General features: G+C 34.2%; 2 protein-coding genes across 2 annotated transcripts; one reads left to right on the top strand and one right to left on the bottom strand.

Annotated features, from left to right (window-relative positions):
* Positions 1-426: 426 nt before the first annotated feature.
* On the bottom strand, positions 427-3,925 carry LOC144553006 (vacuolar protein-sorting-associated protein 37 homolog 1-like). The gene is made up of 8 exons (XM_078301071.1): positions 3,787-3,925; positions 2,918-2,958; positions 2,000-2,185; positions 1,632-1,719; positions 1,510-1,549; positions 1,372-1,418; positions 1,163-1,283; positions 427-723 (listed from the first exon to the last, which is right to left on the bottom strand). The coding sequence occupies exons 2-8, from the start codon at positions 2,941-2,943 to the stop codon at positions 563-565; spliced, it is 669 nt and encodes a 222-aa protein (XP_078157197.1). The 5' UTR covers positions 2,944-2,958; positions 3,787-3,925; the 3' UTR covers positions 427-562.
* A 6,132-nt stretch (positions 3,926-10,057) lies between these two features.
* LOC144553015 (uncharacterized) lies at positions 10,058-14,888 on the top strand. Its single transcript, XM_078301081.1, has 2 exons — positions 10,058-10,440; positions 13,673-14,888. The coding sequence occupies exons 1-2, from the start codon at positions 10,223-10,225 to the stop codon at positions 14,673-14,675; spliced, it is 1,221 nt and encodes a 406-aa protein (XP_078157207.1). The 5' UTR covers positions 10,058-10,222; the 3' UTR covers positions 14,676-14,888.
* Positions 14,889-15,212: the final 324 nt, after the last annotated feature.

Genomic DNA, 15,212 nt, shown 5'->3' with positions numbered 1-15,212 from the left:
GAGGGAGGAGACTTGCACTGAAAAAGAAATAGCGCACAGAGAGAGAAAACAAAAGAGAGAATGAAAAAAAATAAGAAGTAGCGCACTTCGTGTCGGGAATGAAAAAGTTCCGCCTTTTTTTAGGCTATCGCGATAGCCATATACGAGGGAATCGAAATAGCAGGGAATGAAGGATCACCGCATCTATTCCCTTCATCATTTTACCAAACACAGTAATCGCTTGCCAGGGAATCATAATGCCTGGAAATTACCTTTCAAAAGCACAAACCAAACGCCCCTTATAGTATTTGTCGTACAGATAAGATTGCTGATTCTTGCTTCCTATGGAATACACAATATCATTCACCTTATAGAATTTTCACAAAAAAAAAGGAAAGATCAACTAATTGAAGTACCATAAATGTACAATGAATCAGAGTGTTACTATGGGAGCAAAAGCAAGTAAACTCGCACTCATAATTGTAATGACATACAACTTTATTTGAACCAGTTGAAACCATAACACTTGTAAAATATATTTTGCGATTTGTGTAATTGAGTTTTTGATTAAATGGAAAAATAACTAGCAAACAGAGGTCTTGGCAGCAAGATGCAAAAGGGTACGCCTGTGGTGTGCGATACGTAGATTCTTGTAATCCTGTATAAATGTGCGTATATCTACTTCTTCTTTCAGTATCTTTGTCTGAAGCATATCTGACTCCTGATCTGCCTTGTAAGCAGCTTCTGTAAGTTAAAAGGGAGACGGATATTAAAATTTTCAAGATTTATTACAAATACAGATATTAAAATTATTCATTCAAATGAAGATCAGGGACAAACTCTGAATCTCAGGATTGGTAAAATATAAATATAACATACAATATCTAACTTATAATTATGATAATTAAAAAGGTCCACTACTTGAGCCAGTCTAGAGAAATCAAACCAGGAATGTAATCCTTTGTACCACTTTGCCTTTGAAGTTTTTGTTCTGGCATTTAATTAAGAATCTAATACTATTTTGTTGCCTGAGTACAGTGAGAAAATAAGAGTAAAATAATACAAAGTAACTTGATGCAATACTATTATTGTACACCATAGGTGAAATTTTTGCAACCACGAATTAATGACCTTTCACAAACTTCTATCTAACTTGTTACCTCACCATTAGCAGACTACTAACCTTTTAATTTATCATTGAGGTTACGGAGAGAGTATGAATTGATGATTTCATCCCTTTGCCTCAATAGTTCAGCTAATTTCTCTTGTGCAGATGCCAGCTCGCTTGTCCTAATTATAGTAGACTGCAACATCATTCAGTGTAACCCTGGTTTTAGTTTCATGCAATTTCATACCGGTAGCGAAAAAGAATTATTTTCATTAATATTATACCTGGTTCTTGAGTTCTATAATACTGGCTTGCTTTTCCGCATTTGCCTCTGAAGAATTGACAAAGTAAAAGTAAGCTGGATTATCTAAAAGAATGTATTACAAAGGAAGAAGAAGTGCTCAGAGGAGAAAGAACCTCACCGGCAAGTTGTAGTGTCTCTTTTTGAAGATCTTCATATGTCTAAAAAGGTCAAGAATAATGGGGTGAATTCTTAGAAATTGGAAATTTTCACAACAGGGTATAAGAAAACATGTCAACGTACATGATTTTGGTTTTTGACTTCATCAAGTGAATTGAGAAGCGCATTGTATGCATCTTTGTCAGATAGAAGTTTTTTCAACCCATCAACACTTCATTCACCATAAGAGGAAAAAAAAATCAGCAATTTACCAAATAAGAATTTTCTTTTCCAGTGTTCTTCATCTGATTTTCCTTTGTCAAATCTACTTTGTTCTTATTTGCAACTACCAAAACAATAATTTATGAGTAAGTTTAATAACACTTCATTGTTAAAACCAAGGTAAACCGAGAAGAAATTTACTTTCTTCCTGGTATCTTAAGTTAATTCAACTGAATAGCTAAGAATCAGTTTAAAGTCTATGAAAAAAATAAAATAAAAAAATAACGTACCTCTTGTCCTTCAACCGTGAAATGATTCCCGCTGACTCAGCATCAGCAGTCAACAACGCAGGCTCATTACGGGAGGAGGTACCATATGCAGAGGTTTGCGAAGAGGGAGGTATGACAGAGTCAGGATACCATGATTGGGTTGGTATCCCTTGTGTGCGTAATGGGGTCTGTACCTGGTCTGTGCCTCTGCATATTTTTATGTCATGATAAATTACCTTGACAACAATCAACTGAAAAAAAACTAATTTAATGAACTAAGCAATGTTAAAAATCCAAGACATTTTGGGAGGCTGTCAGGTTGCGTCAATCAACGAGGTTGACCAACATGTCAGTTACCAGATCAGCAGAGGTTCAACAGGTCAGAGACTAAACAAAGCTTGCTTATAGTTTTATTTTTATTTTAATTAAATAATATCTGAATATTGCAGAAAACTCACTTTTCAATTGCAAATAAATGGTAAAAGGAGCTAAATTAAATCCACTACCCGAAATTGTACTGTAACTCAGGTAAAAGTATTGTGTTGGTAAGATGGAAATGCAGACAGTATCTTATCCACAAAACCAGTTTCCTAAAGGGTGTTTATCCTAGTACACCCATCCAAAAAGAACTGCTACAAAGAAGATGCAATTAAGTGAATATTTCAAGGTACCTGTATTCAAAAATAGTATTCAGGGGGAGATCATAAATTTATTCAAACACTCCGAGGATGACCACAATAACATTAATTATGAGCGTTGAACATAATAGCACAATTTAGTATTAGCTTAAAATTTTGATTTCTCTGAGCAAGCATATTTAGATTATTGGTACAGATTCAAATCAGCCTTTCCAGACCAAAACAACTCATAATTTATTCAAATCAGCCATTGAAACAACTTCAAACTAATATTAAAGCAGACTTTACATACAAAACTTACGTGACAAAAGGAATTCTCCAGCTCATATTGGTATGGTGAACCTACAAAAGAATTATATATCTAAGGTGATGGTGCTTATGAGTAATTATAAGCAGTTGGATCTAAAATTTATTCATATTACTTGCCATTATCTGTCAACTGAATAATTATACTTCACCAATCAAAGAAAATCAATTTCCAGGAAGGTTACGGATCCACTAGCAACAGTATTAATTATGTAATCAGAATGAATAAATCTAAAATTTATATCCAGCAATTTTGGAAGTGATCAATATAGATGCCGACATTATGCCTTCAAAAATTATGCTATTCAGTCAGATGATGTGAACTTCACAATTAATGGTCATTGGTCTATATTTAATTACCATTGATATAATATCAAACATACTAAAACTGCATAGTTTTTATACTTAAGAAATCTATTGACTTTTATTTGCCATGTTAAATTTGATTTTGTGCTCCAGAAATATAAATTTTGAACTAGTTACTTTTAGATTCAAATTAAATATTCCGTTCTCTATGATTTGTCAATTTTAAAATCTCATTTTTTTCAGAACCCAGATAGCATAGAACACAAACATTTTCTAGTTTCAAAAATCAAAGAACGAATTAGGGGAGTTATCAATTGTGCATTTGGTCGAACAGCAAAAGGTATCAAACAGTCTCATAAAAATCGCTCAATTTCACTATGCAATACACAGTAGAAATTTTTTACTGCACCAACACCCTGGTGATTGCCAAAACTAAGAATTGAAGAGAACCACCTGTCCGGAGAAATTTTGAATGTAGAGAAAAAATAGAAAGAAAGAAAGAAATAGATTACGAAATTAAATTAAAACTATTTAGTATTGAGGTAAAATCCTTCATACCGTACAGCCTTCTTGCACAATTCCAGGTATGAAAGATTTCCGAGTTAGACGACTTTTGAGTTTCGAGGGGAAAAGAAGAGGTCGGAAGATTGATGGAATTGTAGGAGAGGAGAGGAGGGAAGGAAAAGAAAAGAAGAGAGACGACTCTGAAATATTGTCAACGGTACGGACGGGTCGGATGGAGTTTCGTATCCGTACCGTTAAAGCTTCGAATTGTGTTTGCACGCCCGTATCCGTCCGTACCTATTCTTGTTCGAATTCACATGAGTGGGAAAAATGTCGAGCTGGCTTTGTCACGGAATATACGTACTATGAGTCTATGATTCATGTGTTCTATGCTGTAATTATTTATGTGTCGTAATTATTTTTTGAAACTTTGGCATAACACGTCACGTGAAATATCTAATCACAGCATGGTACGTGGTTACGCGAGTCACGTGTAATTAGAACCATTATATATTGATCAAATGCTGAATCTTGAATAAATTAGTTTAAATTATAATGGTCACGCGAGTCACGTTTGGTCACGGTACATTTGGACACGGCATGACTCACGTGGCCTGACCATTCAGGTGTTGTGACTACCCCTTGACATTTTGGTCATGGCACAGCACGTGAAAATTAACTTGATCATAGTACGGCACGAGACTAAAATTATAATGTATTAGTCACAATACGACACTTTTTTTTTTCTCCACTCTACACATGACTAAGTCAACTCGAATTTTCGATTTAGATTCGGACCGTCGCATCGGCACGAATATTGATTTGTGCATTCCATTTCAAATTAAATTGGTTTGGATTTTAATTGGACGGTCTAAATCTAAACTCAAAATTTGAGATACTCTAGAGAATATTGTAATAACAGGATAATGTAATAACAGAGATATGAAATTTTTAATTGAGAGAATTCTGAGATATGAAATTTGAAAATTTGATCTTCATTTTTCTTTAAAAAAATAAATAAATAGCGGTGTACAATTTCAACAATATCAGATTATAAGAAGCCCCGTAAACACGTCTTGTCACGTAATTATATTATTGATTATTGCTCATGCAACTTTTGCAATTTTAAATTTTTTCATTTGTATAGCAACTTTTTCTAATATTTTTAGTTTTTTATGACATTACAAATAAATACATATATACATAAAGGTCATGTTTAATTGTAGAATAAAGTAAATCCGTATTAAATTTCTTACTCTGAGTTAAGGTAGATTAAAATAATCATGTTTAGCTAGAGTTTAGTAGAATAAGCTCATGAAGAGAGAAAATTATAATATGGTGTTACTCTAACTGCGGGACTTACAAGTGGAGTAAGTTACCACCTAAAAATGTGGAGTAACTTAATCCAGATTAACTCCAATATTACTCTATCTTACTCCTTTAAATTTACTCCTCGTTTGACTCCTTAGGCTGTGCTCCAGTAACGAAGGGGAAACCCTCATTAAAGAGAAGGAAGGGGAGAGGACGAGGGGGGAGGCTATCCTCAGAACAGTAGTTTCTACACCCCAATTTGAGAGTGACAAAATTCGGAGAAAATCAAGATTACGCAGTACCGCTCTTCCCTCTGAACAATAGTTTTTCACCTCCGCTCTCTCTCCAATTTTTCTCTTCTGGAGCAAGGAAAATCTTCAGGCAGAGACAGTCTGAGGTGAGCGTCTCTCTTCCACAGTGATTTTCCCCTCCCTTTGTTTCGTCTCCCTTCATTTGGAAAACGGCCTTAAAGGTGGAGCTCCAATTACTTACTCCACAATCAAACATGACAAAAAAGAGTATAACACGGCAAGAGACTTTTATTTTCTATGGACATACAAATCATAATACGTACGTGTGGACAAATCCAATGTATTAGATCATACAATAAAATTATACAAGGTGTAACACTATGCAAAATATGTATATGAAATTAATAATTGAAAATAATATACAAAATGCTTAAATATGTTTTTCATAGAATAAATCACATTTTAATGTCCACTATCATTTTGTTTAGGCATAACATGATATATTTAAATTACTTTGTTCAATTATATTATATGTTGTTAATTTGAAATTTCCAACTGTTTGAATATTGGAAAGTCAGACAAATTAATAGATACAATAGAGGATTAAGCACCTACTTATAATCTTCCTTTTAAATTTTTGGGCTGATTTATAAAGTTTGAAAAGATTAAGGTCACTTATGCAAACTTTAAGTAATAAAAATTAATAAAAATTAATGGTGACCAAATGAAATATGGCCACGCGGTGGTCTCTACATGAAACACCCATGCTTAATTCTTCCTTTAATTAAGGATATTTCTTCTCTCTTATCCGAAGAAATAAATAAAGTAAAATTAGAAAACAAAGGATAAATGAAAGATGAAAGAAGGAACGAGAAAAATAAAAGAAAACAACAGAAGGGCTTTTGTTCATATATCTATCTCATTTGTGATCATGCTTTTGAGATTTAAATCACTGGTCATGGTAATATCCTCAGGGAGCTATACGATTATTGTCATGGGTAATTTCCTCGCTATCAATTGATTGCAAATAGTAATTGATTGAAAATCTTATTCCTTTTTACTTTGTCTTCTTTATATGTCGTTTAAACCCTAACTTGTTAGTACTGAACTACTGATGTCTTATGGTATCGATTTCTACTGCAACCAAAAAGTTGAGATTGTTCAGTTGATGATTTCGCTTCTCTAGACACTGGTATCATTCAGTACCGTGTTTATTAATTTCTGTTATGGTATAGTTCACTGGTCAGTGGACTAAATGGTAAAATTTGCTAAATCCGTAAATTAATCATGTTAGAGGGACTAAAGTGAATAATGAAAATATGAAGTATACAGTAAGGCGTAAGCTATAAAATGGAAGAAATGAAGTTAAGTGAGTATAAGGCTCTTGGATTTAAGAAAATAGAAATGTGGTCTTGCCTTGAGCTTGATATAAAAGAAAATAAAATAGAACAGACCTGGACTAAATGTGTATGTGAAATTGATATTTGGATTGTTGAATTTGGACTTGAATTAGTTAAACGGACTTAGACTTGAACTAGGGGCCTGAATTGAATATAAGTGAAAGAAGTTAAGAAAATAATTAAATAATGATTAGGGATGGTTATAACTTATAAGTGTGCTTCGTTATATAGGTGAGTTTAATTGATATCACAAAGCAAAGTATGATTTTAAAATTAATAGAAGATATATATATTCTTTTGACATAGGCTTAAAGAGATTGACGGGACATAATGATTGGCATGAACAAACAATTAGTGACATCGCTTATTGCCCTACGATATCAGGTGCGAGGTTATTGGATTAGTCTGAGATTCATAACTAGGAATTAAATCGTAACTCGCTGTGCATTTTGAATATTTGATTGACTGCATTGATTGAACTGTTGCATCATATGCATAGCCCAATACAACTGAAACTGAATTACAGGTAAGTCCGTTGACTGTCATGTTGATATTGTTTATCGATTGCTTGATTCTTATTGTAAATGATTGATTGAGACTACAGTGACTGAATTGAATGAATATGAAATACTGTAATCCTTGAACCTCCATATAGTGGAGAAAAATGATTAATATATTGTAAAGTTTAGCTAGCTACTAAACTTTACTCCAGGACCCTTATGCGCATATGGTGAATGGCCCCAACTGAATCCAGTACCGGTTGGATAGGGGATATTGAATAAATGTGAATTGTGACTGTAAGACTAATGAACTGTGGTAACTGTCTTATCATTGATTTTCTTTCCGATAATGATAGTATTGTGATATTGATTTCGTATTGTTTCCGTTAATCAGGTGTCATGATAGTTAGAACGGTATAAGCCCTGACACGACAGATACATGTTATAGTATCTATCAGTGTTACCAGATTAGAAATTGTAAAGTTCAGAAATCAAACGTTACCAGACTCAATGGTTGTAAAGATTAGGTCCCAAACATTACTAGACTTAAAGTATTAAAAGATTTTGACCCAAACCATTTATTCTGATAAGATTCTTAGAGTTCTGATTTATTTCTATAATTTTTGTTATTCAATTGGATTATATTATTGAGCATTTGCATTCGTCATTAGGAAATGAACTGTTTATTTCTCGTGCGGTGATTTCATTCTGAATATGGATTTCCTTCGAATCCAATAATCTGAGTGGCAATCAGCACTGAGAAATAATTTATTATTTCTCACTCGTTTCCCCTTGTGGGTTACAGGTTTATTATACGAAGATAAAGAGCGCTTCCGGGTAATTGATAGCAGAGCCACCTAAAGGTATGGGATTTGGGTTTATTATATCTGACAAGGTGCAGAGAATATATCTCTAGCATCATCCACTATAAAATGTCAGATAATTGTTGTAAATAAATTGGGATGTGGGAATAATAATGGATGCTATTGGCAATGCATAAAAAGATCCATGCCTTATGTTACGTATATTAATTGGTAAATAGACACGGCTGGAACTGTCGCGCCTCCGGATCGGGGGTGTGACACAAGGTCTTTTGGAAATTTCTAATTAGTTGTCCCACTCAAAAGGATAAATGGGAAATGAAGCTTTTGGCTACTATATTTTATTAGTTTTTAAGGTCTTTAAGATTCAAGTAAACCAAATTACATTTCAAAATCCGAACACAACATCTTTCATTTTTGCTAATCAAATGTATTCCCAACAATTTATTACAACATCTGATTGAGGGAAAACCAACCAAAATGGTTTTGAATAAACATTATCAAACAAACAAAAACAATTTTCTTTGTGTGAGAAGTCACACGTTCGAAATTTATAAAAAAAAAAAAATTGTAAATATTAAATAGTTAGATGGTTTGATTTATAATTTTTACATTAAAAGAACACATGTCATAATATGTTTGATGAAACCGTTGATGAATATGAATATTCATAAATTATTCTTAAAATTGTTGGATGCACAATTGGCAAACAAGAAAAAAAAACAATTATAAAAACTCCTGTCATCCAGCGGAAGATTTTCTAATGCATTCAAATACTTGTTTTATTTTCAACGCGATACGTTTTTCTTTTCTTGATTTTTTAAATATTTAAATATTTTTAAATGAAGAGGCCTCAATTATCTCTACTTCTTTTTGGATTTTTTAAAAATAGAACTAATTTAAATAATTATAACTAAACAAACACAAAGAAGTTAGATTTTACAAAAAAAAAATAGCTCCACCGATTCTTCTTGATCGGTGGAGGGAGAAACAAAAAAAAATAATCCAACTACTTTGTGAAGTTGTTTTTCTCCCTCCATGATTCAGAAGATCGGTGGAGCTATTTTTTTTTTTTTTGTAAAATCTAATTGTTTTGTGCTTGTTCTATTAAAATCATAAAAATTAGTTCTAATATATATTTTTTTTAAAATACCCTTTTTGTGCTTTTGTCGTGTCTTTATTTTAAATTTTTAACAACAAAAAAATTCTAAAACTTATACATCAAGATAAATATGTGATATTATCACTTTTGAGTATTATTTTTATATAAATCAATAAGTTAAAAAATCAACATCTATAAATTAATCACATCAATATATATATTAATACAATCAGAACAAAATTAAAATGTCATAATGTTTTATATATGTATAGAGAAAGATATTAATTATATTAGCATCTTCACACCGATGCACATAAAAGAACTTAACTGCGGGATACGAGGAAGACATTGATAATATCTCGACCTATAATATTACAATTTAACAGTTTTATTTTGATATTTAAATTTTATGTAGTTACAACTTTAACAGTAGATGCGTAACAAAGACACAAAAAGTAAAGATATTTAAATCCTACTTTTCAAAATTATTTAATAAATTTTAATAAATAAATGTGTAATTGACGTAGAAATAAAGATACTTAAAACTCTTCTCATTAAATTATTTTTATTTGGTAGGGAAAAATTTGTTATTGAGGTTCGAACTCGACCTTTCAACCAAAAAAAAAAAATCAAACCTCAAATCACCACTCTCAAATTTTAAAATGAACAATACTTATAAATATTTTTAAAAATTAATCTTTAATTTAGTGGCAAAAGCATATAGTTTTTATATAGAAAATCATGAATTCAAAATTCGAATATTTTTTTTGTTATAATAATAAAAATATAAAATTTAAAGACTTAATATTCATTTTTCTTTTTAAAAAAAAACTTGTAAATATTTTCATTTTTGAACGGATCAAAGGCAGGCTGCCTCGTGACCCGGCCGAGTCGGATACATGTCAGAGAACATCTTTGCTATCTTGTCGAACCCCACGGTCCCAACCCATTAACACCCGGGTTACCGGGTATCGAGTCGAGTTATTAGGCTTGCATTGACAGACAAATCGGCAGCCCTCTTTCCAGTACTCAGCAGTCTATCTCGCCCCAATTTCTCCTTGCATTCTTGCCTCTGAAATTACTCTCGTGCTCTCTCCCTTTCTCCATGGCGAACACGCCCGGCGGCGGAGGCCGTGCTGAGGCGGAGCGGTGGCTGGAGATCGCTGGGCGTCTGCTGGCGGCGCGCGATCTGGTCGGATCGAAGCGCTTTGCGGAGCGGGCAATGGAGGCTGATCCCATGCTTGAAGGAGTCGATTCTGTTCTTGCTGTGGCTGATGTTCTCCTTGCTTCTCAGCGCCGGATTGGACCTCACCATGTCGATTGGTATTCAATTTCTCCTTCTTAATCACCCAATAATTGTGTCCTTTCTGCTATCATTCTTCTTTTCTCAACTGATGTTTGGATAATTGATTGGCTCGAATACATTCTCTTTCTTAAAGTTAGAAACTTGGTGATTTTTTTTTTCTTTCTTTAATCTGTTGTTTTTATGAACAAAAGCAGAACTGAATATTTATACTCACTGTTCTCACCTTTTTTTTTTTTTTTACCAAATGATCAATGATGAAATAAAGATGGCTTTTAAGAACATATGAATATCTAAAAACTGAGCTTTATTCTTTAAAGTGGCTGAGGTGTTGTGCAATGGATTTTGCATTTTTTGTAAGTGCTACCCTCCCAATTGATGGAAAGGTGTGATTGAATTCTATCTAGTTAAGAACCAATTCGGAAAAAATAAAAATTTAGTTATCACTTGACTTGTTGATAGTAATTTTGTGCATCTCACCTTAACAGAGAAAAAGATCATCATTTAAGTACTTGGCTTACTAAAACCAATATTTCTTATTTTAGATTCCTTCACCCACTTCTAATTTATTCACATGACTCTAGCAGTTATAACATTCTCACCAAAAAGGGAAGTTATAAGAAAGAACATTAGTGATGAACTTTAATTTATATCAACAAAGGAACTATGCCCTATGTCAGATCAATTTTATTAGCAGCCTCATCCCACGTGAGAAAACATTACCATATAATTGCTTCTGCTATTGTCTGTTCAACTATGTTATCCAGATACATCCCTAATCTAGCTGTACCCGTATCTGATACATATCCATGCAGATTCACATGTGATATGTGTTTTATATGTATCAGACACATCATGCGACGTATACTATTTTGATATATTTGATTGGTGGAGGAACGGAAGGACACGTGCATCTGCCAGCCCAATGTTGCATAACTGCAGCCCGGGAGAATCCCTTTGATGTAAAATGAGTTTCCCATGGTATGGGATGTCTTTTATATGCAAGGGACAGAGGTTCGAATTTTGTTTGTGCATTGTGGAACCAAGCTTCAAGACAGAAACCAGACTACTTCTTTTTTGGTTGTGTTTTCTTTTTCTTTTTTGGTGATTTTGTCAAATGACAGCTCAGCTCATTCAATGTTTTTGGGTGCCCATTTAGGGTTCCCCCTTTTCTCCAGGACTGATTGTTTGCCTTTTGCATACCCATTTTCATTGCTTCCTCATTACATTTATAAGTACGATCTTGTCTTTTATATTGATTTATTTAAAATCTTCATCCTATAGGCTTGTTAATTGCTCATTTAATTCAATTAATAGGTATATTTTTGTAAAATAAAAATGCAGTTATTCATACAGTATATCATATATTAAATATCAGTAAATATATAATCATATAAACATATTGTATCCTGAAATTTTGAAAAAAATATCATATTGTTGCATCCATATCATATTGGATACAATACTATCTGTGCAACATAGTCATTCAATTTTCTACAGCACAAGTGCTAAGTTGTAACTGCTGTAAAATCGATAGATATTAAAGTCAGTCTATGACTCTATGTTGCCTGATCTGGCAGCCTCCTGGCAGTATCCTTATTAGGTGTGTATCTTACATGGTTTCTCATGTAATATGCATCTGGTATGCTACCCAGTATATGCCATATCTTATTTTTGAATTTTCAGCTGATACATCAATTATTGGGTGGGGTACCACATATCTTATTTTTGAATTTTCAGCTGATGCAATCATGATTTGCATAGATACACGTATTCCAATGAGAAGCTTGATTAATACCTTTTATGATTAAATAGACATTCTGACCTTTGCTCCTTAAAACTTCCATCATTTGTTTGGCTTGTTTTCTCTGTGATTGCTATTTCTAATCCACCTTTAGCTAGTAAAATTATTTAAGCAGACTTTTAGGAATAAAAATTCGGTGAAGTGCTTCCTCTTTATATTTAAAAAATTGTATTAAATGCTATATGTATCCTTTTTTTTGTTTGTCTATGAAAGGTAATTAAAAAAAGTATATTTGTATGTGTATTGTGTCCTAAGACGTGGCAACTTGAGCATCACTGGATCTGTGCTGGCATCAGATGGAAGCTTTGTATATCTCCATTCACCATATAATCGACTGCTCATGTATTCATATAGGGCACTTCATTTTTGTACAAGTTTTGAGGCAATATTAGCAAATGGCACAAACATTGTGTTCATATATTTTCAGGGCAGCATCTTTTGAGTAGATCAATGATGCATACATCAGTTAATTAGATCAATCGCTTCCTAATTCAAAAAAGGTATATTGCCTCAAGGATAAGTTCCTGTTCTAAGTTATGTTGCATGTGATATGTATTTGTTTTCAGATTATTTAAGAGTGGTCTAGAATACTGTCCTTCACTAGAGTTGAGACATGAATAATGGAAACTACTACCATCAGCTTTGAAGATCATATTTTACAAAATTGCAAGTAGAGCAACACTAACTCTATCATTTTTGTTTTTAAGTTAGACTCCGATGTTATAATTTCTATAACTCCTTGAATGATTAACTTGGCATCTTATCTGTGTGACTTAGTGGGAAATCTTTGCTGCTTCTCCTTTTTTCTGTATTAGTTGCTAAATATAGTACATCAGAATTTTATTTGTATTTCTTAGATCACAGGATCCTAGATAACAAATAGGGTGACCATCCACCTTATTTTTTGTGCTATTCAACTAGAAAATGGAAAAATAGTTGCTATAATTTGATGACTATGAAAGGCTTATTACATACAATTTTACCTAGACTGGCTTTCATCAGATTGGATATGTTTTCAAGCATCATGCTCAACACCAAGGACACTGCATGTCATATCTTGAAGTGATATATGTAGTTTGATTGGATGGAGGGTGGAAAGATGCAATATACACCCTAACTATACCATAAGTTTGATTTTTCTTTGAATGTGTTCTATGTATGTTAGAGGATTATTAATGGGGAGCACTTAATTATCACTTAATTGCGCTGCAAAAATGACTAGTATGTGGGTTTGGCTCATGTCAACAATTTGTTATAGCACATTGAATGGACAGGACCTGACCAGTGACCCTTTGTAGGGTTAACTTACTGATCTGGACTGATGTTGGCCCTTGCACAGATATAGAAAAACAGAGTTGTTATAGCTTCCGGTCTTTGTATTAAGATAATTCTCCATAGAAAAACCATTTGTGATAGAAATCTTTAACAAAAATTGGTTCTGGTTACAGGTATGCAGTACTAGGTGTGGACCCGAGTGCAGATGAGCCAACAATAAGAAAACAGCACCATCGCCTGGCAATGCTTTTACGCCCTGAGGCCAACTCCCATGCCGGTGCAGAAGCTGCATCACACCTGGTGGCAGATGCGCTCTCCTTTCTCACTGACCCCTCCAAGAAAAAACTCATTGACAATGAAATCAAGAAACAAAGCGCAAAATCTAACACATCCCCCTCTCCCTCACGTGCCAAAACCAATTCTACCACCCCAAAGAACCCAGCCCCTTCTGCTCCAACCCCCAAAACCCCAGCAGCCTCCGCGTCCGCCTCTGCCTCTGCCTCTGCCTCTGCCTCTGCCTCTGCCTCTGCAGCTGTCACTGCTGCTGCTACCTCGCCAAATGGCTCGAATGCATCTGCTTTTTGGACCGCCTGTCCTTTTTGCTGCCATCTTCACCAATATGAGAGCAGTTACAAGGACAGGTCACTTCTTTGCCCTCATTCCAACTGCCGCCGACCTTTTCATGCCTCTGAGCTAGCGGTGACACCCCCTATTGTCCCGGGCACTGATACGTATTACTCTGCTTGGGGGTTCTTCCCAATGGGATTTCCCAAGCCCTCTGAGCTTGACGAGAATTGGAAGCCTTTTCATCCCATGTTCCCTTTTAACCCAAACCAAGATCAGCCCGAGACAAATGGCAGTCCTGAAACAGTACCTAGTAGTGGCAGAACTAGCGCACCTGCTACTAGAGGTAAGAAAACTATGGCTAGGAAGAAGGTTGGCCGTCCACCCAAGAGACAGCTTCAGTCTGACCCAACAGGTGGGGCTGGCAGTTCAGGAGGAAATGCTCAAATAACTCGAGGAATTAATATAAATGAGGAGGCAAAGGGACCTGCAGGTGGAGATGTAGACATGACGAATTTTCAAATAGACGTGGACACGACAGATGAATTACTGGGGAATTTGCATAATATTCCCTTCTTGAGGGACGATGTTGTACCTGGTCGCATGCTGTAGCTTTAGTGAGAAGAGTAGCTCTAGCTTTGGCCGTGTTGTTGTATGATTTAACAGGCATGACTTGTTATCCTGTGCTGAGTCTGAATTTTAATTTCATGTTTGTAAGTGTGTAATATATCGAGATCATGATTCGGAGTTCCGAGTACTCTTTCATTCAGGAATGGTTAGCCAGTTAGTTTTCAATTTTAATTCTTCATTGTTAATTTCTATTTTTCATATTTCCATATTTCTTTTTTGATTGCATTGCCTCTTGATAAATTCGATTGCACAATGGACCACGTGCTGAATAATGTATGCTAAAATTGTGAAATCGTTGTATTCCGTTAGCTTTTCTTTGATACTTTGGCAATTTGTATTACGATATGTTTTCATATTCCTCCATGTGCTGCATGGTTATACTCTGTAATTCTCTGTTGATATGCCCATACATGTATTAACTGTAAATTTGAGTGTCAGAATGCACGTCTCATGTGTGATAGATTATATATAGATTATATTTATTTGTATAGGAAAGTACGGTTCAGCTCGTATTGGTTC

Source organism: Carex rostrata, chromosome 4, assembly GCF_964058835.1.
Source record: "Carex rostrata chromosome 4, lpCarRost1.2, whole genome shotgun sequence".
Lineage (NCBI taxonomy): Eukaryota > Viridiplantae > Streptophyta > Magnoliopsida > Poales > Cyperaceae > Carex > Carex rostrata.
This window is presented reverse-complemented; position numbering and strand designations above follow the sequence as displayed.